The 23,642-nt window shown below is 47.2% G+C and overlaps 10 protein-coding genes across 10 annotated transcripts; 8 read left to right on the top strand and 2 right to left on the bottom strand.

Annotated features, from left to right (window-relative positions):
- The first annotated feature begins 1,421 nt into the window (after nucleotides 1-1,421).
- Nucleotides 1,422-4,961, top strand: LY89DRAFT_199479 (cysteine proteinase). The gene is made up of 8 exons (XM_018205775.1): nucleotides 1,422-2,023; nucleotides 2,087-2,138; nucleotides 2,186-2,293; nucleotides 2,344-2,376; nucleotides 2,426-2,708; nucleotides 2,781-3,050; nucleotides 3,108-3,228; nucleotides 3,387-4,961. Exons 1-8 carry the CDS (start codon nucleotides 1,514-1,516, stop codon nucleotides 4,848-4,850), a joined length of 2,841 nt encoding a protein of 946 aa, XP_018067396.1. The 5' UTR covers nucleotides 1,422-1,513; the 3' UTR covers nucleotides 4,851-4,961.
- A 53-nt stretch (nucleotides 4,962-5,014) lies between these two features.
- On the bottom strand, nucleotides 5,015-6,873 carry LY89DRAFT_199624 (uncharacterized protein). The gene is made up of 3 exons (XM_018205776.1): nucleotides 6,056-6,873; nucleotides 5,263-6,007; nucleotides 5,015-5,211 (listed from the first exon to the last, which is right to left on the bottom strand). Exons 1-3 carry the CDS (start codon nucleotides 6,552-6,554, stop codon nucleotides 5,127-5,129), a joined length of 1,329 nt encoding a protein of 442 aa, XP_018067395.1. The 5' UTR covers nucleotides 6,555-6,873; the 3' UTR covers nucleotides 5,015-5,126.
- Nucleotides 6,874-8,904: 2,031 nt separating this feature from the next.
- On the top strand, nucleotides 8,905-9,364 carry LY89DRAFT_673138 (uncharacterized protein; the record flags this gene model as incomplete). The annotated part of the gene is made up of 2 exons (XM_018213337.1): nucleotides 8,905-8,944; nucleotides 9,000-9,364. 2 exons carry the CDS (start codon nucleotides 8,905-8,907, stop codon nucleotides 9,362-9,364), a joined length of 405 nt encoding a protein of 134 aa, XP_018067394.1.
- A 1,208-nt stretch (nucleotides 9,365-10,572) lies between these two features.
- Nucleotides 10,573-11,651, top strand: LY89DRAFT_687922 (uncharacterized protein). The gene is made up of 2 exons (XM_018215608.1): nucleotides 10,573-10,655; nucleotides 10,717-11,651. The coding sequence occupies exon 2, from the start codon at nucleotides 10,819-10,821 to the stop codon at nucleotides 11,248-11,250; it is 432 nt and encodes a 143-aa protein (XP_018067393.1). The 5' UTR covers nucleotides 10,573-10,655; nucleotides 10,717-10,818; the 3' UTR covers nucleotides 11,251-11,651.
- A 1,866-nt stretch (nucleotides 11,652-13,517) lies between these two features.
- LY89DRAFT_699562 (uncharacterized protein) lies at nucleotides 13,518-15,409 on the top strand (the record flags this gene model as incomplete). Its single annotated transcript, XM_018217064.1, has 4 exons — nucleotides 13,518-14,412; nucleotides 14,533-14,718; nucleotides 14,750-15,102; nucleotides 15,248-15,409. The coding sequence occupies 4 exons, from the start codon at nucleotides 13,518-13,520 to the stop codon at nucleotides 15,407-15,409; spliced, it is 1,596 nt and encodes a 531-aa protein (XP_018067392.1).
- Nucleotides 15,410-15,936: 527 nt separating this feature from the next.
- Nucleotides 15,937-17,701, bottom strand: LY89DRAFT_652452 (sarcosine oxidase). Its single transcript, XM_018212201.1, has 3 exons — nucleotides 16,712-17,701; nucleotides 16,364-16,604; nucleotides 15,937-16,291 (listed from the first exon to the last, which is right to left on the bottom strand). Exons 1-3 carry the CDS (start codon nucleotides 17,511-17,513, stop codon nucleotides 16,012-16,014), a joined length of 1,323 nt encoding a protein of 440 aa, XP_018067391.1. The 5' UTR covers nucleotides 17,514-17,701; the 3' UTR covers nucleotides 15,937-16,011.
- Nucleotides 17,702-18,532: 831 nt separating this feature from the next.
- Nucleotides 18,533-18,894, top strand: LY89DRAFT_199443 (uncharacterized protein). Its single transcript, XM_018205774.1, has one exon. The coding sequence runs from the start codon at nucleotides 18,564-18,566 to the stop codon at nucleotides 18,744-18,746; it is 183 nt and encodes a 60-aa protein (XP_018067390.1). The 5' UTR covers nucleotides 18,533-18,563; the 3' UTR covers nucleotides 18,747-18,894.
- A 221-nt stretch (nucleotides 18,895-19,115) lies between these two features.
- LY89DRAFT_673134 (uncharacterized protein) lies at nucleotides 19,116-19,829 on the top strand (the record flags this gene model as incomplete). The annotated part of the gene is made up of 2 exons (XM_018213336.1): nucleotides 19,116-19,501; nucleotides 19,553-19,829. 2 exons carry the CDS (start codon nucleotides 19,116-19,118, stop codon nucleotides 19,827-19,829), a joined length of 663 nt encoding a protein of 220 aa, XP_018067389.1.
- A 639-nt stretch (nucleotides 19,830-20,468) lies between these two features.
- On the top strand, nucleotides 20,469-21,784 carry LY89DRAFT_623144 (DUF567-domain-containing protein). Its single transcript, XM_018211004.1, has 2 exons — nucleotides 20,469-20,881; nucleotides 20,936-21,784. Exons 1-2 carry the CDS (start codon nucleotides 20,775-20,777, stop codon nucleotides 21,420-21,422), a joined length of 594 nt encoding a protein of 197 aa, XP_018067388.1. The 5' UTR covers nucleotides 20,469-20,774; the 3' UTR covers nucleotides 21,423-21,784.
- Nucleotides 21,785-22,558: 774 nt separating this feature from the next.
- LY89DRAFT_687918 (uncharacterized protein) lies at nucleotides 22,559-22,938 on the top strand. Its single transcript, XM_018215607.1, has one exon. The coding sequence runs from the start codon at nucleotides 22,634-22,636 to the stop codon at nucleotides 22,799-22,801; it is 168 nt and encodes a 55-aa protein (XP_018067387.1). The 5' UTR covers nucleotides 22,559-22,633; the 3' UTR covers nucleotides 22,802-22,938.
- The last annotated feature ends 704 nt before the right edge of the window (nucleotides 22,939-23,642 follow it).

Genomic DNA, 23,642 nt, shown 5'->3' with positions numbered 1-23,642 from the left:
TATGACACTAGGCATGTTTGGGTCGTATAGACTGTCTGTAGATAGTTCCGCAGTTTCATTCGCCTCAAACTATCACCTAACTATCGTTGTTGTGAAAGAGGAGCACTGAATTCAAGGGAAACAAGTATATTGCAAAGATGGAAGCGGAGAAGCTGAGGTGAAGATATATTGGGCGCGCGAAACTAGACGACCCCTGAACTAGACCTAAAATGTCATATAAAAGTGGATGCACCCAATTGCTGACTTGACATCTGCTGTCCTCATATAGCAGATGCACAGTCACCGCACATACATCCCTCCCGTCCCTCTGTGAGATCAGAACTCAATCCAACTATGTGACTGTAAGACTGCGCGGCACGGAAGGTGAGTGAAGACGAGGCACGTGCCCTCTCAACACGTGCACCGCTAGGAGGTGAGACTCTGCAGAAACCGTCCAAAACTGACTATGCATGACCTCGATTGCCATCTGCTGTAGCAGAGAGTTGCAGTTTGGTATAGAGAGGCTTAGAAATCTCATGTCTCTAGTGATCATATCTTCGCTTAGGAAAAGGGGGAAAGGAAATCATTCACATGACTCGATTGTCTGATCCTGCTAAGTACAGGTAGTCGCAATGTAAGTCTCGAGCCACATTTGTTGCTTTACAGACTCACTGATCTCAGAGTTAAAGTTTTCTTCATGCATAAAAAAAGGTAATGGGCCCAATGCTCCACCTGGTTCCATGCTCATCCCTTTTCCCTCTCCATGTCTCATTTTGTTTTCTTTGACCGCGAATATACGGAATCGTTCCATTCCAGATCAAACTTTGCTTAGCATATTAATAAAATCTATTTGCTCACAATTTATCCTCGGACAAGCGAAGATTTCGGAAAGTTAAGGTTAGGAATTTCAAGAGAAAGTCTCACTCTGACTTGTTCAGCTTGCAATCGACTCTCATGTACCATACTCGCTTGCTTTTTTAATTCTGACAGTGTGGATTGCTTGGCCATAAGATACAAGTTCAATATGTTCTTCTGGGTAGCTCCTTTTGTCAGAGTCATAATATATGAATATGTGTATCAACACTCAATTTTAGAGTCAGACTTTTTGGTCTTGGGTCCTGTAATTTTTTTGGATCCGACCTTTCTGAGTGGACCAAATATTAGGCAGAACACTCCATTATCAGACTCAAAAGAAGGGTAATCACCCACTGCAGAAAATATTTTTCTTTCCCGAGTTAAACCAATCAAGTCTCGTATCTCGTACAGCATTTTCTTCACTTGGCGCTCTGCTCCTATCACTTTGGGGGCTGTAAATATCCATTTACGGTACCGTAAGCGAGATGGGTGGCTGGATCAATGGAGCCGCTAATATGCAAGAGATCGGGCCAAGGCCGTTAGGTGGCAAAAGCTGAAGACACCTAGAAAAAGAAAAACTGAACACAATTTAACAACCGCTTGACTCTTCTTTCAATCAAAACTCGTGAGATATATCACTCCTCAAAACATAATATTACTATCAGAAGTCGAAACACGAATGTCTTCTGAAATCGGCCCCGACAGCAGCGACCCCAATGTTCACGAAACGAAAGAAACGCTGATCAGGCGGCTTGAAGAGAAGCCTATTCGGGTGAGACGTATTCGTGCGAGACCACAGCCGTGGATTCCACCTCAAGATGCTATTGACAAATCATGGGCCCGCTCCAGCGTCAAAATCTTCAGCGCCGCTACGACAGTATTGCCAATCTCAGATGCCGACAGAGCAGACCATCAACAAGCATCGGTGCCTCCAGAACAAGGACAACTGGTAGCTGCAAACTTCGAGGAGGCGGCTACGATTTGTAAGCAAAAGGTAACCAAAATTGTCAAGGAGCATCAAAGAGTCAATCAGAGATACCGCGATCCTCACTTTGACATCGACCTGGATCTCAAGTCGAGGAGGGGAATTTGTCTTGGTACATTGGATGAGCCTACAAAGTGGATCATTGATGATGGTCCCGATACTCGGCCCAATGCACAACTACCTAAATCCGTAAAGCGTGTGGATGTGAGTTTTGGACTGCAAGATTATTTGAGCGACGACAACAGCTGACCACGGGGAATCTGGCAGAAAATCTTCGACAAACGCAAGAAGACATTCTCACCAGATACAGCTTCTTCTGGTAAGCACTAAACCATAATAATTGTCCATCACTAACCAAGAAAATAGCGGATATCATCCAAGGGAAAATCGGGAACTGTTGGCTTATGGCTTCCTTAATTGCTTTAGCCACAATGCCGGAGATGATCGGCCGCATTTGTGTAGCAAAAGATGAAAGTATGTCTGAAGACCTGCTTGGAAAACTGATATTGACCTGCAAATTATAGAAATTGGTGTCTATGGCTTTGTATTTTACAGAGGTTTGTAACAGCTGTTCGCAGACAAGGGCTCAAAATAATTTTATAACAGATGGCGAATGGATACCATCCATCATTGATGACAACCTGTATCTATCAACCGCCGATTGGGACTCCCAAACTGAATATGGGGGCTTTTCAATCGAGAGGTATGTCCTTGAGAAGAGCGAGCTTGAGGACAAGGAGAAAGAGCACTTGAAACTTCACCAAACAGGCTCCAAGGCTCTGTGGGGTTGCCATTGTCGAAATGAAAATGAGACATGGCTTCCACTACTCGAGAAAGCATATGCTAAAGCTCATGGTGATTACTACTCGATGAACGGTGGATGGCCGGGGTATGTATATTTCAGCTCTCATCTGTCTTGAATTTATCGTTACTCCGGAGGCTAACAAGTTGTGAATCATAGAGAAGGTCTTGAAGACCTCACAGGTGGAGTGACAATGGAACTGCTAACATCTGATATCTTGAACGAAGACGAATTCTGGAACGATGACCTGAGAAATGTCAAGAAGAAGTACTTGTTTAGCTGCGCAACTGGAGTGCTGGACGCAATTCATCAAGATTGGAAGAGACAGGGTATTGAAGAATTACACTCTTACACCATCATGGAAGCCAGAGAAATCGATCTGCAAGACAAAGATGGTAGCTCTAGACAAGTTCGATTGTTGAAACTTCGGTATGAATCAATGTCCTTTTTGTTCTCACTGAACACGCAACAATCTGACTCAAGCAGCAATCCTTGGGGCACGTCAAAGCATGGATCTTGGCAAGGAGCTTGGAGCGATGGGTCGAAAGAGTGGACGCCAGAAACTCTCAAAGAACTCAATCACCAACAGGGAATTGACAGCGTCTTTGTAAGCCTCTTAACTTTCTTGTCGATGTTTCCAAACTTTACTCTGGCCTACGGACAAGACCGATGTTTAGGAAGCTAAAGTGAAACTTTCTCGGCTCGTGAAGAGCGGCAGCACAGAGCTCCATATTGAAATGAAAGTACGAGGCTAACGTCACTCAGTGGATCTCCTATGAAGACTTTCTGAGAAAGTACGAAGTCATTGACCGAACTCATCTCTTCTTGGAGCCAGAATGGAGAATTGCACAACAATGGACCAGCATCGAAGCTCCCTGGAGCGCCAGCTATCACGAAACCTTCCAATTCACATTCAAGAAGCCTCCAGCTTCCGATGGCCACGTTGTAATAGTACTGTCACAGCTGGATGACCGCTATTTCCGAGGCCTCGAAGGTCAATACTTCTTCAAATTGAATTTCCGACTGCATTCTTCAGACAACCTAGGTGGAGATGACTATATTGCCCGTAGCCACGGGAACTCTATCATGTTCCGTAGTGTGGTGGCAGAACTGCCTGATCTGCAAGATGGAACGTATTCTGTTGTTGTGAAAGTCGTTGCGGAACGCAACCAGAAGGCATATTCCGTAGAGGAAGTGGTGGAGAAGATGTGCCGCGACAAGACCGACAAATACCGCGAAAAGTTCTCCCAAGTTGGATTATCGTACAACATGGCTCATTCGAAAGGTGCTAGTATGATGGAAGCACAGATCCAAAAGAGGAAGGGGGAGGAGAGACGAAAGGCTTGGAAGAAGAGGCACGAGGAGAAGAAAAGACACATCAGGAAGTTCATGGAAAAAAGGGGTATGGTTGAGGCTCGGCCATTTGATACCCCACCACCGAAGCTCGAGAAGACTGAGAAGGATAAATCTCAGTGGCCTCCACCAGCTGCAAACGCTAATCTGCGCCGACGGAGACAGTCAGATCAGCCTGGTCTTAAACCGACTCGCGCATCTACTTTGCCTGCCATGCGAATAGCCAGTTCGGATGGCGCTGCTGCCCAGATCCCAAGCACAATCCCAATTTCTCATTTGCAGAACATCCCATTAGTACAGAAGCCAGAGGTAGCCCTTCCATCTATCACTGAGAAGGTGGAGTTGGTAGAAGAGCCAGCGGAAATGCAGCCACCTGCCGCCAACAACAACCACCCAATGGCAGAGCATGCCAAGCTGGACCACCCGACACAACAAGAACTCCGTCCACACTACCAAGAAAGAGACGATTATTTCCAAGACGAGTTTTCCGAGGCATCCTCTGAATACCATAGCGATACCGATTCCGTGAACAGCTTTGGCCCAGACGAAGAGTATCAACGCCTATTCTACGACCCTCCTCGGCCTACTCAGCGGCCCGAAGAGCAGCATCCTTTCAGAGATGATGATGAAGATATTGTTAGTCCCTGGAATGCCGTTTGCGTGGTCGGGCTGAGAGTATATTCCAAAGATCCTGATCTCCGGGTTGATGTGGTCATGCCAGGAGAAGGAGAGAAACCGGGCTTGGACATCGATGATAAGCAGGCGGGCGTACCGGTAGAGTCCCCTACTGAGTTCAGTAGAGAGTTGCCTTTGAGGAAGCTGAATCGGGCGTTTACGAGTCCGGTTGTGGGGAACTCGTCGTGGCCGAGCTTGTGATGGGATGGGTGAGCACCTGATCTGTTGAACATGGATAGGAAAGTAAATGGTTTACAATGAGATAACCGAAACACACTTGTACAGTGGTGAGCCGCTTGGGTGTGGATGAAAGAAGATTCGTAACTACTATAGTCTACCATAATAGAAATACCTACATAGTTGACTTGAACATAGTATTTCCCAAGCAAAGTAACCTAAGATACGGAGACGACCAAATTTCCCTAGCCCTCAAAGGAAACTTCTGCAACGAACATCATCCGCAAGCAACCAGCTTTATCAACCTCCCAGCTGCGCCGGCTGCTGCATTTCGCCAGGGACACTTTGCTGATTTTGTACGAAAACAACCAAAACTGCCGAGAACCTGTTGCGCATTAGCATCTTGACGATGGTCGATGGCTTGGAAGAAACGTACGCAGCAGTCGCAGTGAAGATCTCTGTTCTCGGTGTCCCAGAGCCGGTGAGACCCATCAATCCCATGGCAAATATCGCAGTAAACAGTGCGATGTACCCGATAAGTTTAGCTTGGCTGTGGATAGTAGAGAGGACAGCGATAGCGACAGTCGGTAAGAGACAAGCCACAACAGTTGAGAAGAAGGTGGTGAAGCGTCTCATACGACTCATCTGGTAAACTTGAAGCGTTGGCTTGCTTTCGGATGCATCTTTGGGTTCCAGACTTGAATCTTCTGACGGAAACCACAATCGAATCTTTGCTGACATTCTCTGTACAAGAGTCGTTGTGGTAGACGTACTTGGGGAATAGCTTCTATCCTTCTCCGTTGGAAGTACTTGTGGTGCTGCGAATTTGCTCTTGAGACTGTGCCAGAAGGGAATCCAGTCGTTCGCGATCCATTGGGTGAAACCATCGATCTCTTTCTTCTGCCGAGGAACTATGAGTTCCGGATGCAGTTTCATTAGCTTCTCCTCAGGTCTTTCTGCCCAGAAGATGGTTATGCTTCGTAACAATTGTACGAGATGTGCCCAGAATTTCTTCTTGAGAGGATCGGCTGCACTTGGATCTCCCCAACTTTCATGGCCTGGGCCTTGCACAGTGTAGTCTCCTAAGCCATGTTCACCCATCCATGTGCGGAGACCGTTGACGTTGAACTCGTCGGCTGCTGGAAGCTGATTGAGCTTCGCATACTGCAACAATGCTTCATCTTTGAAAAATTAGCATGAGTCAGCATGGCGATTGTTAGAAATCTTACTGTATTCCTTCAGGACTCGACGAATTTCTTTCATCTTTTTGATCTGCCTTGATGCTTCTGGATCTGTTGAGTACTCGGACTGTAGAAGAAATCGTACATTCGCGCACAGTTCCCCTGCATTTCGGAAAGTCCCCGTTTTGTGGTCATCCCACTCGAGGACGTGCAGCTGTTTCTTCAAAGTTACGAGCTCGGCTTGATAGTAAAGCAAGCTTTTGATGTTGAGATCTCTGAAGGTCTGAAATGATTCCAAGCCAGGACTTTCGACCATCAACTTCACAAGTTGAGGCCAACCGTGACAGGGGTTGGTGAGGTCATTCACTGGATTGTCATCGGCATCGCGTTCGAAGATCTGACTGCAGTGAGATGATTTCTGGCACCGAGATGATGTAGATTGCGCAATAGATTCAACTGCTGTGACAGCAGAGCCCGAAACAGAAGGACTTGAAGGAACGGGTGATCCCTGATTAAGAGGAAGTATGCTTTCAGAATAATACGACATTCCTCCTTATCTCTGTAGGCAATGTCTACTCGGCAGGAGATGCACAGGCACAATCAAGCTATAATAGTATTTGACGAAGCGAAATACTGTAGATTGGAGGTCTGTCTTCGTATCGTGTCAAAGTGCAAGAGTTCCCCATTTTCTAGGGGCGCTCTGTTGTCTTACTGAAGCATCATTGCCAGAGCCTCACCCTTCATGTAGTCGATATGCGGTACAACCCATCACTGGAAGTATCCAAACATCCGTTGGGTGGAACCCCGCACAAGCAAATTTGGATTACCCTATGAGAGACTGCCGGAAGTTGATTGCTAAACCCCACGTCGACGGAACATCCATTCACGAACCAAACAACTCAGACGTACTCGGTCTTAAGCTATACTTAATGTCAGAAGTAAACTATAGAGCGTGAGATGTTCGAAATGCTCTGAATTTACCTGCATTTCCACCTAGTCTGTGACTCTGAAACTATCATAATCTTAGTTACTGCTTCGACTAAATTCTACCTAGAGAGTAGTCTCCGAGAATAATCTATTCATCCATTAGAACTCAAGCCTTGCCAATTAAGAAATGTCCACAAAATTTTGACAAGTACGCTGTTGCTCATGAATGGTGAGTGGGAGGAGAAATATCACACCATGTCAGTTGCGTTGCATATGGTGTGGAGGGCGCGCGCATTCATTTGATGCGCTGGCGCTCTTAATCATCACGGCACTGAAGGCAACACTCGACGTAGATACAGTGACAATGCAAGGCTGTGATCAGACTCACCACAATACGGCAAATTGGACACGAATAGACTGCACCGAAATACCCTGCGAACATTAAAATAATGAGTATCTTTGATTGTGAACATGGAGAGAAACTTTAGACTACTGAGGATTGTGCAAAATCGTTGGAGAGCAAATTGCGCGAAAGATTGGTAATGCGCTGACTGCGCTGGCTGCGCGTCCAGCCAATGATGCTCAATTGGTGGTAGAAAATTGATATCGATGCTCAGATAATGATGTAAATGCAGCTGCAATGCAAGGCATCCAAATAGTAAACATAAGAGGCTCTGAGATGCGAAACCAATCGCCTTGCGAAGCATCGTGAGTGGCCGCCTTGTTGAACAGTCGACGTTATAAAATGGAGATTGTAACAGTATCAAGAAACTTTCAAATTGGTATTGCTAGAATCGCGGCGCTCGCAGGAAAATGAAAGTTCGTTTTGATAGTCGGTCGTGTTGCTCGTTGCTTTCGTTCCTTCCTTAAGCCTATGATTGACTATCTTAGGAAACTGTCGACTGAGCGCGAGCACTCCAAAATTTTCTGTGCCAGAGGTTTCTGGACGATCGAATAAAACGAGTTTAGAAATGCGCAAGATTTGTGGAAATCTTTCAATTCCCGACACTTGCGTTTGACTCTGGAAAGCGCTCTTTCATAACTATGTGCAAGTGCAATGATGGTACCATTGGATTCGAAATGAGAGTGTCGAGAGTCCCTTCTCGGATTCCGTCGCTGTCGGAGCCTCGTTGCTGGTAAGCAAATCCTTTCGAAAATATCGGTGCATTTCCAGTGCCCTTCCAGATTCCTTTTCTGACTGTGAGCAGGGGTGAGTGGAACTCGTGGCCTATTTCATGGCGGTCTCGAGAGCCTTCTTATTGATTCACCATCGAGCCATGAGGGAAGCAATCGAGCTGTTCGATGTGATGTCTTTCGAAAGGTCGGGAGCTCCGCACTGTGTGTCAGATGAGCCGGCGCTACTATGAATCCAATGCATTCCCCGTTATGTTTCACTTCCACGTTTGATATCTCGTCCCGTCTGGTTGATAATGGAATGGTTGGCTGCAAACCCTTGAAGAGGGAACGACTCGCCCTTCACAGCCTCAGCTGAGGCTCTTTACGGGTTTCCCGGATTTGCTCGCTATAATGAAGCTCTCGCTAGAACCAAGGTCGCCCCGCCGCTGCCCTTTTTCATGGTCTGCCTAGGAATGCGGGAATAAAATATTAACGCCTCTTTCTCAACTCGGTCAGAGGCGGGAGGTATGACCACGAATGGAGGATAGAGACCCTTGACTACAAATATTCGTGTAACCCAAGAGCGGGACGACAGATTCCAAGCGGTGGACTCTGTGTTGATGAAAGGTTGTGCGAAATCTACCAGCATATTAATTTAGACATGCGGCTGCTCTATGTTCTCTTCGAATTCGTGAAAGGTTCCGGAGCGCCTGGAGACACAACCATACATTCAGAAAACACTTGAAGATATCAAGAATACATTGTTGGTAAGTTGCAAGCAACTCTTACCCTAGTCTCGACTCATCTTGCTAATCAGACGGTAGTGGGAAAAGATATCCACACTCAGCCTTACGATGAGTTCTGTCAAAGTAATCTGGTCCCAGATACCTAAAGGTTAGTTAACTGCCATATATCCCGATCAGCACTCAGCAACTGACCAATACTAAAGACGAGCGGAGGAAGAAGCTAGCAAATGCTCACATCGAAAAGAAGAACAAGTTGGATGAAGCAGAGGCAGACAAAGGAGATCTTGATATAGAGAGACAACGAGGAGGAATGGTGAACGAAAACAGAGTCGCAGATCTGGAGCGAGCCATTATCGTGTACGGAAACGAAGCTTTTCTTCTCGATCTTACCCTCAAGATCTACGATTTGACATGCAAGACGACGAAGACTCCAGATGACAAGCAGAGGCTTACGGACTTCTGGCGAGAGCTTGATAATCGCGCGTCTAAACCTCAGAAGTTGAAGGACGACCTCAACCTCGACAAGTTGTGGGAGCAGCTCAAGCTGGATTCTGGCTATACCGGATAATCTGCTGAACTATGTTCCTGCTTCATCAAGGAGTCGCATCCACTGGGCATTAGGGTCACATCACTATGACTCGGATTGCCTCTGTCTTTCTCAGAATAAGATGTGGCTTGCTACTGAGTGACTGTTGGAAATTTGATCAGCGTTGATTTCCGTTTCCATGCGGAATCTTATGGCGAGGCAGTCTTTTTTGTACCCTGGGTGGCATTCGTTCTCTTATCTCGCTTTGAGATGATGCTGGTCTCTTTACAATTTTGACTCACGTCTATCCTTTTGCGGCGGTTGACTGCTTGATTTCTATCTCGTTAGCAAGGTTGATCAATCTTACACGCGCACTCTACACACGAGAGTACTTTGTTTCTTTCGAGAGTATCACCACCCTTTCGTTATTTGTAACATCGTGGGTGGCATAGCTGCTCAGCTGATGCAATCTATATGACGATTCAATACAATGACTGTCAATCATTACATCGCACTTTACATTAGGATTCCCTCTCCTCAAATGCAATCTATGTGGCCCATAAGCTTACATCTGGACGTCGTGATGCTCACATTCTTGCTAGATGTAGTCTTGTTCACGAGCAAGGATCCCTTGACCTGCACTAGGCGCGAGTAAATTCAGCACAAAGGTCTTCAGAAATCTCTGGGAAGTTGAGTCAAAGTCCATACAGATTGCGTTCCAAATTTAATTTCAACAGATCAGATGAAGTTGCTGCACGGCTCGTTTCCAGAAATCTACACACTAGGTTCGGGAGGAAGTTCCCATTTCTAACAAATCGAACAAAGTCAACATGCACTTGATTCACGATGAGACGGAATTTCATGCTTTCTTCTAAAGGGTCTTCATCCTCGGACGTGGCATAGGCACTTCACTTCACTCGTCTTAGGTCCTCACGTGCTGGAGCGTAATTTTCTCAAAAGAAGAAGGCGATCTGGACCAGGACTTCATCATGACAATGTTCATACATTCACTGTGGAAACAATTCAGTCAAAAAAGTTTCAGAGAACACCTCTTCAGCATGATATCCGTTCTCACTCTGGATCCGGAACCCCGCGGCTCAGAACACCTGATGAAACAATTTCATCCGTGCACCACGTCTCGGCATGAGCTTATTAGCTTTAACCTTATGATGAGCTTTGCCGCTCAGACTTTTAATACGAACTGCATGCTTTGCCAGAAGTTTCTCGGTTTCGGTAATGTTGTTTGTCGGATTCGTTGTCTATCGCATGCTGGAAAGGATGTCAAATGTTCCGGTCATGGAGAGCATCTGGTAGTAGTAACCGGTCACACCAGGTCAAGTCTCTTCCTGAATGCTTTCCCACGCTTTCCACTTACCTGTTATTTACATTTTCAGGACCAATACATCTCTGATGCCATAACATTCTACATCTTCTCCAACTGTGGAACTTCTCTCGCCAGTTCCATTGCGTCCCCCAAAACGTCGACAACAATCAAAATGCAACTCTCAACCCTCACACCCTCCCTCCTCTACGCCCTCCTCTCCCTCAACCCCGCCGCAGTAAACACCCTCGCCGGCTTCTCCTCAACATCCACCACCTCAAACACCACTCCTCTCCGCCAAGATACCTACATCCCACCCGCAACCAACCTTTTGACACACCGATCCCTACTCTCCCACCGACGGCGGCAAGAACTCCCAACAGGCCTCGTAAACGCCACGGTCACATGCCGCGACGGCGAGTTTCAGAACCCGGACGACGATATAGCGGCGGTTGTTTGCGGGCAGTACTATAAGTGTGGTGATGGGGAGGAGGCCGAGCAGGTGCAGTCTGGGACTGGGGAGGTGGTTTGGAGTGCGGTTTGTGAGGGGTGTGTTGCGGGCCAGGCGAGTGATAAAGTTAGTGGGTGTGTTTGGACGGAGATGTAATATTGGTTTTAGACTTAAAGAAGAATAAGATAATTTTAAGTCTGGATGGGGGGTTGATGAAGTGTGGTGATTGTGAAGCTGAAATTTCAGACATTGAGGCTTTTAGTTGTTGGTCTTGAAGTCTTTTTTCAGGATGGAGGAGACGTCGCTCTTGAGAGGAAGGCTTAGGACTCATCGCTGTACATGCGTAGTTATAACAGTCAATATTTGACCGGTGTCATGGTTGATGTGCGAAAAGAGTTTTTGGGTGGAGGTTGAGAGAACCTTGAAGCTGCTTCAAAACAGGAACGAGACTTTCATGATATCGGGGTCTTGGACAATCAACAATCATTCATTGATCCGTTAAGAGAAATAAAGCTTGAAGTGAGGGTGAAGTGATATTTGAGCTCTGGAACTCGGAGGAGGCTTAGACCAAGAGGAACAAGCTGTTTCTTAGTTGTATTGACATCCAATCTATGAAGCTTCAGAGTGATGTTTAACGAGTCTTTGACCTGTAGACACACAATCAACGTGGAGGGACCAGATGTTCAACTTATCCCAAACTGCAAAACGAATGTTCCACCACGTGATGTCAAAATCCGTGTTTATATCTTTTGACAATACTGCTCGAAACGTGCGAAGGCTAAGACCGATAGTGAGAATATGTTCCCCATTCTCGGAGCTGCCAAACAGAGCCGCATGGTGGTAATTTACTCTTGCCTATGATAAGCCAATCTACAAGTTGAGATACTCTTTAGTAGACGAATGTACTTGAACTGAAGAAGACATGGATACACAGATCTTCGAAGTCCTGATGGATTGCATGAAGGGTCAACTTGAGGCAAAGAGATAGAAAAGTGGCTTATGAAAACTCGAGAGCCTCGATTCTCAGCCTCGCACCTCTACTGCGGTGATACTACTGAATTGTATTGATACATTAATAAAGTAAGCTCCACATAATGTAAACCAAAGGCTAGATACATAGCATCAGGATCCTTCATTTCCTCCCAGTAATGTATTCCTACAGTATATTCTGCCTAGCTTACCACTGCGGTGAACTCTAGCCTCGCCTCCAGCTCCCTTAATAGCTTTAAATAAACAAAACCATCATATCGCCAACCAAGCCATAACGCGTAGGTAATCCCCTCCACTTTAAATAAATTTCAACACTAACTAATAATCTCAGCGGCCCCGCATACGAGGTACAAAGAGATAGGATAAGGGTCACCACCGCGGGGTAGCCCTCCACTGAGGGGCTCCGACGGAATTCCGCCAGCGCGACTTTAAAAACTGCACCCGACATCGAGCAGTTTTCTACGATGTCTAACCTGCTAAAAACAGGTGGGGTCCGAGTTTTTGCTTGTCAAATCTATATTTTCTTTTTTTTTTATTGCTCTGATAATAGAGACGGGAAATGCTCCTCGGTTAACCTAGAGCTGGGTTGGCTGGCTTTATTGCGAGTCGGCCGAAGCTTGAAGCCTTGAATAGCAGACAAAGAGTAAGAACTCTGAGTTTGTTATGCCGCACCTGCGGCGTTTTTCTTGCTTCTCCTGCGTATCAATTTTTTTGGGGTGTATTTCTCTTTAGCTCTGAAGGACGTATATATAGCTAAGCGAAGGGCGTTTGCCAAATCACCTCTACATCCATGATCGATATTTGGATGTGACAAACAATTCATTTTCATGTTATAGTGACTGAGAGGGAACTTGGCTTCATCCTCCTATTAAATGTGTTTGATCTTCCCATCGACGTGGCTCGTTGGAGTGGAAAAAGGTATCATGCAATAAGCGACTAAGAAGATTTCAAGCTCAAGGTTAGCTTAGATTCTTCAAGACTTTATTCTATTAAAGTTCATCAGAAGTTTCTCGTATTTTGTTTCGTTAACATACCTAGGTAGGCAGAAGCAAACAACACAATGAATTTTTCACTCGATGCCTAATGCTACAGAGCCTCATCGGTTAAAAGTGGGGCTTCTCGGGCACTCCCGAGGCATGATAGGTCGCTTCATTTCCACCGACGCAAGTGGCTTGTTTCAGCCAAGGTCCTTGCCCCCAAATCTGGGGTTGAGTCCTTCAGGAGCTGAAAAGTCCTTAGATTTAGGTAAGCACTAACCTGCCACTGGCTATGAGTACGAGAGATCTACAACCAGGTTTATATCTTCATGACATCATATATTTCGAAGCAGTCTTCTATGCCTCCCTTCCTTTTTTCTTCCTCGAACTTCGTCCATGATACCTCGCGGAGATGGATTCCACCACGGCTACCTGTCTCTGGCTGGTCCCAGTACTATGGAACTCTCAGACTTGCCACTTGCCCCAAAGCAACCTACCTTGCAAGACGATATTGGTCAGCCTCATGGATACGATAAAGCACCAACAACAAAGTTTCTAGCCTTGATGGGACTGGGTGCATCATGGATCCTCGGCATTGTCTGTGTAATCGTTGGCTCAGGTGCAGTTACCAAATCAACCACTTCAGAAGCCACAAAAGCATACCAAAATAAATCCGCAATCGCAGGTCCATATCACGATTGGCCGGGAGCCAAAGTATCACCAGCTGCCGCAGAAATCCTACCCTTGCTGGTCAGCTTCATCGTCACCGCGCTGATGGAAAGCACTGGTTTGATTCATGAGACCAGTCTACGATGGGCTTTACAGGACAAGCTCGTCTTTAACTCCAACCTTCGTCTGTTCACATTCGTACGCCAGTATTTCTGTTTTGGCGCCATCTCCAACATTCTCCATGCCGTGTTCATCGTTGTGTCATATGCTGCAGCATCTCTCATGTTTGCCATTTCGCCGTCACAGAACTTTTGCAACCACTTCTCTCACACCCTCGGCAACGAGATATACAATGGATGTGGAGATTTCGTGGCCTTGGCGACGCCAGCTGTCTGCGCTTTGGGTATTGGACTCCTTGGTCAAGCTGGTCTTGCAACATGGCAAATGTTGTCAGTCCGCATACCAACCTGGTCAGCAAATCCACTCGATACGGCCTGGGCCAGCGTGGAAGGAGGCACCAGAGCAAGAGTGCCAGGCCGTTGTATGATGAGTGTGCACGAAGCTGGACTCGATACAGGCCCCAAATATCCAAAGGCTCGGCAACTTTCTATCTGGAAGGCACATAAAGAAGCTCGAAGAATCATGTACTTTGTATGGACGTTGACAGTGTTTAGCTTCGTCTGTAAGTGTTGATAAATATCAAAATTCCTGAAGTATGAGCTTGCTTTGGAAGAAACGCTTCCCCGGGCATGGCTTAAGACTCCTTGCATATGGAACGATGACTAATTTCTCCTCTATTCAGGGTTTGGCGTCACGCAAGGAACACTCGCATATAAAACGAAGAATCCAACAAATGGCCAGCCATGCAGTGGCTGTAACGCGTATCTGGGAAACAACTGGAACCTCATTCCCGACCAAGGAAAGTCACCCACGAGCGCTGCCGTCATTGTAGAATTCTCATCGAGCTTCTACGCCGGTATTCATACTCGTCTGCGTCCTGCAGGGATCCTTGACTCTAGCGCTCCATTGCGCGGAACTCATTACAAATCTAAGCAGAGACGAAAAGACGTGGCGGCAGTGCTATTCCTCACGTCCTTATGCACCGCGGCCGAACGCTTTGTTCAGGGCGAGTACGAGCTGGGTGGCTGTTACTCTCTTCGTGCTGAAGGCGGTGCTGCATTGGCTGTTCGGTAAGGGCATGACTTATGCGTATAATTGGGGTATATTTTTGAGGCCGCCTCAGCTTCTATACCTTAGCTTTGGTGCCTCGATTTTGACTGCTTTCACGACTTTTTTGTCCTTCCAACGGCCTAATGATGAGCAGCCTGCTACTTTTAGTCATGTTCAGACTTTGGTGGATTTGGTGGACGAGGTAAGCTCATTTCCATATTCGACTGTTGTGTCCTCTACTAGAGATGCGAAGTCTGGCTACTATCTGACAGTAGATCATGTTGACTTATCTGCGGGCTCATGCTCTCTTCCATGTCAGAATTATGGAATGCTGATTCGTTGATTAGTGGCATCTACAGATCTTCTGGGGCGACAAGGGTGCGATTGGAGAGCACGAGGTCCGACATGCTGGCACATCAGCTTTCCCGCTCAACACCATCATAAGAGATGCTATGTACGAAGGTTCACTCTTAGTACAAGAATCAAACTCAGAAGCGGCTGTCAACTGAAGCTATCGGAATCCTTTGCTAGGAAAGATAAAGCAAAGAATCAAGAAGAGAGCTCCCGGTCAGAACTACGCGCAACCATGCATGAAAGGTTGTCATTGGACAAGCTCTTGTCAGTCGAACAGATATCTGAAATCTGGTCAAAGTCTATCATACCGAAGGAAGGAAGCTGTACCTCTGTGGGTATGGAGATGAGGTTGCCCTTCTAAGATCACCTTGTGCTTCCCTAGCTGGCGTCGAAACCGCCACGATTGTCTCGAGCCTATACTCCCGTGTCCGCTTCTACAAATGTATGAAGACATACGTAGTACTAAGCCGGCCTCGATCTCTTGCTTTGCGAACAAGGCCCTTTCATTAACGAGAGCAAGCCATACACCCTCCTCCTCCACCTAGCAACACATTCAATTGGCGCTTTATTCAGCTCAAGATAACTGGGCTGGGAGGAATATACTACGAGATAGAGTTGACTTCCAAGCACTTTGTCACAAGCAAAGTCAGAATGCGCAAAAGTAACATCTAGACTACATTATCAAAACCTTTGTCCCAGGAAATGACACTCCTCCATTTCGTCTCAGCCCAGTTAATGAGCTTGCTCAACTCTTTAATCATTTCCCCGCCGCATCAACCATCGCCTTATAGCCCTTAACCTCACTCAAATCTCTCGAAGGCAGATACAGTCCACACGCAGCTCCGTCATCCTTGCGATCCCAAGCCCATCTTTGGGCGGCAGCCGAATCTAGAGAGCCGTCTAGCATCTGAACGACATATTTATCGATGTTGGCGAGGAATTTCCAGCCGTGGAAAGATCCACCAGTTGCGATGTAGAGGTTTTGACATTTAGGATGAGGAGAGATGATGAAGTCCTGATTGGGGGTTACTGCATCCCTGTAGAAATGTTAGTGGGCTCCGTAGTCTGTAAGTAGGCCAGTGATCATGCCTGGGTGGAAGACAACATACCAACACATTCGATAGAATTCAGGTTCCACGTCCTTGACCCAATTACCATAGATTTTCACTCTGCTGATCCCCACCTCGCCTTTGAGTCCTCGGGGTACTTCTTGGCTCCAGGTCATTTGCTGAGTGCGGCGAGGTACCATAGAGAAAGTTTGTTTGGATGAGGAATGATAGGATACGTTGGTAAAGCTTCGTTCATGGGTGCATTTGACAAGACCTAGTGGTCCCGGTGGAATGCTCTCACCTATTTATTTTAATCAGCTTCAGTTCACTCGACGAATAAATGAAGAGGCTTCTATGCCATTCGTCTAGCATTGTAGGATGAGGACGGAATGTCTGGACTCCACTTACTGGGATAATCACCCATTGGGCTTATGACGATGGGGGCAGATGCGAATTTAGACAGCTCCTCCTGGGGAACTTTGAAGGCACACATGATGGCCGCAGCTGCTACCATCCGTCCCTTGACTTGAATTTCGTCCCTCTCGGGCGCGCTATCGGCGATTAATTCCGCGGTGTAGGCTCCAGTGCACAAGATAGTCTTGCTACCAGTGAGTATTCTGCCCTCGTCAAGTGCCAGGCCCGTTGCTGAGCCGTCCGGTGCGAAGGTGATTGTTCCAATTGATCCTGCGACGTAGTTCACGCCAAGATCAATGGCAGCTTGGATGACACTCTTCAGCGCATTTGCAGCATCGCCCCAACCAGCTTCGGGATTCCAGGTACAACTTGTCACACCCGTCCAATCTGCATCTCTTAACACGCCATCAAAGCGTCCCTTTGCATCTTCAGGACTGATCAACTCTGCAGGCGATGTCCCGATCAATTTGACATAATTGTCAACGATGGCTTGGCCGATACCCGCGATGCCTTTGAAGAGAATGCCGGTCTGGTTGAAGTGGGGCGTAAAGATGGGATCAGATCGCCACACACCCTGAGCCTCCAGAGAAAGCTTCATATAGAATGGGTCTTCATATTCGGCGCGAATGATTTTGTTGAGATCGTGAGCTGCCGCCAACAAGCAAGGAAATTCGCCACGGTCGACGAGAGTCACACTTTTGTCTGGATACGCGCGTTTGAGATAGAGAGCTGTTGAAGCTCCAAAGGCGCCCGCTCCTGCGACCAGGTAGTCGCTGTTCGAAGAGGTTGCAGACATGATTCGCTGGTTGTTTGTTTGTTTTTGATGTCTTGGTGTTGATGAATTTGAAGTAGTTGAGGGTGGAGCTCGATACTGACCTCTTTTTAGGTCGCGCCTTCCCAGCTTTAAAGCACAGTTCGACCTACGTCAGTTTGAGACCACGATGTTTTGAAGCTGTCATTTTGGAGACGCCCGAAGTATACCCATATCTTGCGAGCAATTTTCCAATCAACACACGCTCAAACTAGTTTGCCAATGATCTATTCGGCTGTTATCAACCCATCCTGTCAGCCATTTTATTTTCTCTTCCCTCTTCTCTCTTTTCTCTTTTTCCTGTCAGTACGGCCGACGCCCGGCACACCTGCAGGTCGCCATGTGCAGCACGTTACGAGCCAATCATACCTAATTTACCACCCTGGAATGCAGGTCGTCGCAGCCTACTCGGTGAAGTGCCGGCGGGGCTTGGTCTTTGACAGGGGGGGTAAAGGCTCTGAGGAAGCTGATTTTTGGCATGAATTGTGCATGAAGTGGAACACTCTTTCTAGTAGTTCTCATGAGACTTACACGTCTAATGAGTAGTGCACCGGAGAAATTCGTCGATTAAATATTAAGTCATACTCACCAACCCTCATGTCTCTGCACACTTTCGCAACTGAAAGGATGATCGTGTGCTGATGCGGGCTAAGTCATAGTGATTCCTCAGCGGGTTGAAATTGGCCATGAGAAGGGTCTTCTGCTAGTATCACACCTCTGAAGTGCTTGTAACACGGGATCGATTACACTCTCCATATTTCTGCCTTGAGTATTGTTGATTCTTTTTGCGTGGCGCACCGCTCATCTTTTTAAGATTCTCGAGCAGATTTTATCTTCTCTTTTATACTGTTGATCCTGTCATGCGAGTGAGATATTGCTTGCAGCTGATAAGTGAAAATCTTAGTGCTTTTCACTCGACTGCGCTATTTGTGTGATTGTCATCACTAAGCGAGCGGGCCCCTTTCTTTGCCGAGCTACCCCGCTTTTTGGCAGCGTTATCTCTCGGTTCGAATATCTACTGCTGAAGGTAGAAGAATGTACATTAAGACCTTTATTGACATATGTCCGAGTAAAGAGTCAATGAAGGTCAAGCTTGTTATAGAGAAGAGTTGCATCCTAAAAGAAAAAGGTCTATGCCGACCTTTGGAGCTAGCCTCGATTTATCACCCATGTTTATTGATAAATCTACTCTGTATCTACTTCATGTTGCTCAGCTGAGGGAAAGTTGCTTACAATGTACTCTTCTCTAATCGCAAATAAGTCGTTCTAAGTCGTCGAACAACATTGCCTTGGGTCAATGCATATATTGTCGTTCCATACAATCTGACAGAAGAGATCTCTTGACACTCGGCCATTATTTGGCCAGCGCACAAGGCGCCGCTTTTATACCAGACAGAGGTAGCTCAGCCTACAATGTCTTGCACGTTAGTGGTCATGAAGACATGTCTCATCAAGATCACAGCAGGTCTCCGTACATGTCTGAGGCTGAGTCCAGCTCCAAAGCAATATATAACTCAGAACCCCACATCTCTCTTTTGAAAGACTGTTTGCTGGCCAGTGCCTGTCGTCAAATCCACTTCACAGTCAATGGTTCTGGAATATATCAGCCTAGCTCTCGGCCTCGAAGCCCTCGCTGAGCGAATCGTAAAGCAAGTCCTCGATCTGCCAGGGACACGAAGTCACTTCACAACTCTCATTGGAGAACTGCAGACCTTGAAGCATGTCCTCGATCGCGTCATGGAGTACGGAGAAGGGAATGTTAGCCAGAAAACACAATGGTCGCTCGAAAGGTGTATCGACGATACGAAAGATACCTGCGAGGAGATGGAACGGCTTGTGAATAGAGTCATACATTGGAAACAAGCCTGGATAGCGGACTTAATGGGAAGCTTAGCGAAGAAACCTACCGAGGCGTTGTGTAGGAGATTAGAGAGGAATAAGAGTACGCTGAATGTGTTACTTAATGCTATGAGGTATGTTGAAGTTGTCGTATCTAGTTAATGGTGGCACTGACGACTTGGTAGGATCGAAAGCAAAGGGCCTCCGCCTGATTATCCAGAGGGTCGTAAGGAACCATGTCCTCCTTATACCAAAGCCCGCCAGGCTTTCAGCACAATGAAGAAAGTGGCAGACGGGATGATGGTTGGTGGTGGGGTCCTGGCTAGTGTTGGGTTGATAATTATGGCTGTGGTACATGCGATTATTCCTGTCGCAGCAGCAGCAGTAATTGGAGGCGGAATATTGTTAGGTGCAGGAGCAGGAACTTTAGTGGTCAGACGGCGAATGAAGCTTTCTCGTTAAAGTTTTGATAGTTACGGCAACGGGTGCGCTACGAGTTGCTCAGGACTGTTGGCAGGAGGGAAGGCACCTAGGACAACGAGACCTATGATCTCATGCGCCAGCGCAACGAGCGATATGTCTCGACGCGGGTGGTTCACATGTACATTGATCTGGGGGTTTGCGCAGAACGTCCCAGAAAGGAACAAAATCCTAGAATTGGAATCGTGCTCACCCATCCCAATCACCCCGCAATGGCCCGCATCCGCTGATTTTGGTGACAGTGCCAATCGTCTAGAAGAAACGGTAGTAGCAATTCTCGATGTCGGCTTTGTTAGGGTTGGCGCAGATAACGTTGGAGAAGGATATGAGTGTTTTGTGAGAACCTTTCAAGAATAGTAGCTGCTTCGTTGTCTTTCCGGTCTAGGTCCATGGCACAGTGCTATAACGACAGCCTTCAGATCTTAGATTTCTTTCAAAGAGTGCAATGCTAACGTGAAGACGACAGTTGATCAAAAGGTAAGTGTAAGTGGTGATGGCGAACTGTAGTCGTATTCCTTGAGCTCGAAATAGTCTTTCCAGAGTCGCATTATTCCCATTTCGGGCTAGCTTAGAAGCTTAAATGATCTTCCTTCACGTAAGACTACTCCGCCTTGTGCCTATCAAACCTCGAAAATTCGCTCCAACTACGAATTCGCACTTGACATCTGCCAATGGAGGCTCGGCGCCCTATCAGCATTTCCAATTCCTTGGTGATGGAACTCGATCCTGCAGATCGTCGCAAGGCTGACTGGAACGTCACGTCAAGCTTCACGGCGCAGTAGCTTGGCAGGAAGGCTCTTGGCAGGAAGCTGAGTATCAGAGGGGCATATATACAACAGGTAGGCACGTTGTTCAAAGGTAGGAACATCTCAATTCGTCTCTACACCTACTCTATTTTTCTCTGAAAGTTCAATTACGTCCGTCACAATGCCTGCCCAACCAATTCAGCTCGCTCCCTTCAATCCTCCTCTGGGAGTCAATCCCAACTACTGCATGAACAAGCAAACCACCCTCGTCATGAAAGAGAAAGTCTGGTAAGTCCCTCAACATCCACCTTCCTCCAGCATCTGCTAACCCGACCACTCCAGGTCCCTCTCCGGCGACACATTCCACATCGTCGACGAAAACAACCACGAAGTAGTCCAATGCCGCGGCCAAGCCATGTCCCTCTCCGATCGCAAAGAATTCGCCACCTCCTCCGGCGCGCCCCTCTTCAGCCTCCGCACCAAACTCCTCTCGATCCACAAATCCTTCTACGCCGAGCTGCCCTCGGGCGAGATCCTGTTCGAAGTCAAGGGCAAATTCTCCATCGGGTCCTCGAAGATGGTTGCTACCTTCACAAACGCGTCGAATAAGCAGCCGGTGGAAATGCTGGTCAAGGGAGATTGGTTGGACCGGAGTGCGGTTATTAGTATGAATGGGGCGACGGTGGCGACGATTGGGAGGAGCTATTTTAATATGCGGGAGATTTTTGGGGGGCAGCAGAGTTATTTCGTTACGGTTGCTCCTGGGGTAGATCTGGCTATGATGGCGGCGATTTGTGTTTGTTTGGATGAGAAGGAGAATGAGAAGTAGGTGGAGGAAATATCCAGAGAACAGATTTGATGAGAAGGGCACGCTATGTACGAATTTCATACCATTCTATACCCTCCTGAATATATTTGCAATATCGCAGAGTGCAAAACTGCTAGTTTGTATAGCTTACATCCCAAAACCCCTGGCTAGATGCTAGCAAATGCAAATGAATGGGTATCTTCCTTTCCTTTCCATGCTCCGAACAATGCGATGCCAATATCAAACACCGAAAATCTACTCCTTTCACTTCAGGCGAATGACCCAGTCTCGGGGAAAACAACACAGAGCTTCAGTCCTTCAAATCGACCCCGAATTCCTCGTACAGTTCCCCAACCCTCAAGCCACGTTGATCAGCGATCATGCCTAGGAGACCTTGCCCAATATCCTTGATATCATTATAATCGTGAAGGAGCTTGATGTGACGCTTCACGGTTTCTGCTGCTGGGTGTCTATTCATGTGTTAGTCAGAATGCATGCTTGTCGACCGGGTCTGGAAGGAACAACAACAAGACTCAAGGAGAGTATGTTTGTATAACTCGTACACTCAGGCACAGAAGAGGGTCGACTTACCGAAGGTCCTTTTGCAATTCATCACGCTTTGCTTTCTTGGCCTCTATTTCTTCTTGGAGGGACGTAATACGCGCTTGGATTGAGGCCTGTTGTGCAGTGAAATGTTAGAGCAAGAACCAATCTAATTTATGAAAGCTCACTGTACGTACCATTTTGATAGCTTTCAGCTCTTCCATAACGACATCTCTGTTCTGACCTTGTGAGCCTGGTGATCCAGGACCCCCTGACTGGCCATTGTCCCTCGCCTCAAGTTGCGGTAGGTTAACAGCTGATCCAGCTTTCGAGGGAGAGGATGGTATGCTAAGGGACGAAGATTGCCCCTTCTTGACCGGGCTGGGCATTTTGAAGGACGGATTGGGACTGATTCTGACCTTGACAGGCGAAGAAAGTGTTGATCTTTGCGCGGGCGAGGAAGACATTGCGGCTCTTGGGGAAGGTGGAGGAGACTTTTGCTTCAAGACTTCGGTAGGGCCATTAGTTCCTCTCACCTCGGATTCTTGACCAATAGCGCCATGATTGATTAGCTCTGCAGAGGCACCTTTCGCCCCCTCGTGACTCGTTGGGGGCTCCTCAGGATTTGTTGGCCTTGGCGAAACAGTAAAATTGTCCGCACTTTTGCCTGCCATATCATCCATCTCTGTATGCTCGGGGTCTTCTTGGACCTCAGGAGCTGCTACCTTCCTTGGTCGACCTCTTTTCTTCGCAATCTTCCCCGTGGTCTTCTCAGCCACTTTAGGTTTGCCCTTGCCTTTCTTCGTGACTTGAGGTTCTGGCTCAGGCACATCTTCCAGAGCTGGGGCATCTGGTAACTCTTCATCATCACTATCTGGAATTGAGCGTACTTCTCCTGAAGTGTTCGCATACAATTCTGATACTTCGTCCCCCTTGGAATTCATGTCGGTGGAGATTACAGCGGCTGGAGCATCTGGCAACTCCTCATCACTGTCCGGAACTGAGCGTACTTCTGCGAAAGTGGTATTCATAGGCAACTCTGATTCTTCCGCCCCTTTCTCAGAATCCTTATCCGTAGAGATTAGCTTACCGGTCTCAGCGAGATTTTCAACTTGGATGGAACCTTCGTCTGTCATAAGAGTATCCTGGTCGTTCATGTGAACTGCAGATGTTTCCGTTTCTGGCCCAGCTTCTTTGCTGCCTGGCACGGGAAACACCTTGACCAGTTTCATGGGAGCATCTGGGATAGATATTTGCAAGATTTCGTCCTCTATCTCAGTTTCTTTTGCTTCCTCGCTGATCTTCTTGTCCGGATCAGTTGGCTTTTCAGGCGTGGCATCATCTTCTTGCAGTGCAACAGTAGTGTCTTCAATCAGCCGCTGTTCGGACACAGAGTCTTCCACTTGTGGAGGCGAAGTCACTGTGATGTTCGTGACTACAGAATTCTCTACCTCAAGCGGCTCCACAGACCCAGGAAGAGGATCGTTTGGCTCTGTCGACTTTGCAGCTTCGTTCGTGACATCGACATCTAACCCAAGTTGTTCACCTCCAGCTCTGCTCGTAAATTGTTCCCCCAGTCTTTGATCTCCAACCTGATCGTCACAATGCAGACCAGTAGGATCCAACTCAATCAAAGATGGGGTCTCCTCGATACGAGGCGTCTCTGCATCAACGTTGCACTTTTTCTCGGGACTCGAG

This window comes from Mollisia scopiformis (genome assembly GCF_001500285.1).
Source record: "Mollisia scopiformis unplaced genomic scaffold LY89scaffold_20, whole genome shotgun sequence".
NCBI classification, from domain to species: domain Eukaryota; kingdom Fungi; phylum Ascomycota; class Leotiomycetes; order Helotiales; family Mollisiaceae; genus Mollisia; species Mollisia scopiformis.
Note: the sequence above shows the minus strand (reverse complement) of the source record. Positions and strands in the feature narration are given on the sequence as shown.

Coding starts and splice junctions, on each gene's coding strand:
- LY89DRAFT_199479 (XM_018205775.1), top strand. CDS start 1,514: ATGTCTTCTGAAATCGGCCCCGACAGCAGCGACCCCAATGTTCACGAA. Junction 2,294..2,343: donor TTGTGTAGCAAAAGATGAAA/GTATGTCTGAAG, acceptor TGCAAATTATAG/AAATTGGTGTCTATGGCTTT. Junction 3,229..3,386: donor AGGGAATTGACAGCGTCTTT/GTAAGCCTCTTA, acceptor AACGTCACTCAG/TGGATCTCCTATGAAGACTT.
- LY89DRAFT_199624 (XM_018205776.1), bottom strand. CDS start 6,554: ATGTCGTATTATTCTGAAAGCATACTTCCTCTTAATCAGGGATCACCC. Junction 6,008..6,055: donor TCGAGTCCTGAAGGAATACA/GTAAGATTTCTA, acceptor AATTTTTCAAAG/ATGAAGCATTGTTGCAGTAT. Junction 5,212..5,262: donor ATCTTCACTGCGACTGCTGC/GTACGTTTCTTC, acceptor AATGCGCAACAG/GTTCTCGGCAGTTTTGGTTG.
- LY89DRAFT_687922 (XM_018215608.1), top strand. CDS start 10,819: ATGCAACTCTCAACCCTCACACCCTCCCTCCTCTACGCCCTCCTCTCC.
- LY89DRAFT_652452 (XM_018212201.1), bottom strand. CDS start 17,513: ATGTCTGCAACCTCTTCGAACAGCGACTACCTGGTCGCAGGAGCGGGC. Junction 16,605..16,711: donor CCCAATGGGTGATTATCCCA/GTAAGTGGAGTC, acceptor TAAAATAAATAG/GTGAGAGCATTCCACCGGGA. Junction 16,292..16,363: donor GAATTCTATCGAATGTGTTG/GTATGTTGTCTT, acceptor ACATTTCTACAG/GGATGCAGTAACCCCCAATC.
- LY89DRAFT_199443 (XM_018205774.1), top strand. CDS start 18,564: ATGTACATTAAGACCTTTATTGACATATGTCCGAGTAAAGAGTCAATG.
- LY89DRAFT_623144 (XM_018211004.1), top strand. CDS start 20,775: ATGCCTGCCCAACCAATTCAGCTCGCTCCCTTCAATCCTCCTCTGGGA. Junction 20,882..20,935: donor GTCATGAAAGAGAAAGTCTG/GTAAGTCCCTCA, acceptor CGACCACTCCAG/GTCCCTCTCCGGCGACACAT.
- LY89DRAFT_687918 (XM_018215607.1), top strand. CDS start 22,634: ATGCTCGGGGTCTTCTTGGACCTCAGGAGCTGCTACCTTCCTTGGTCG.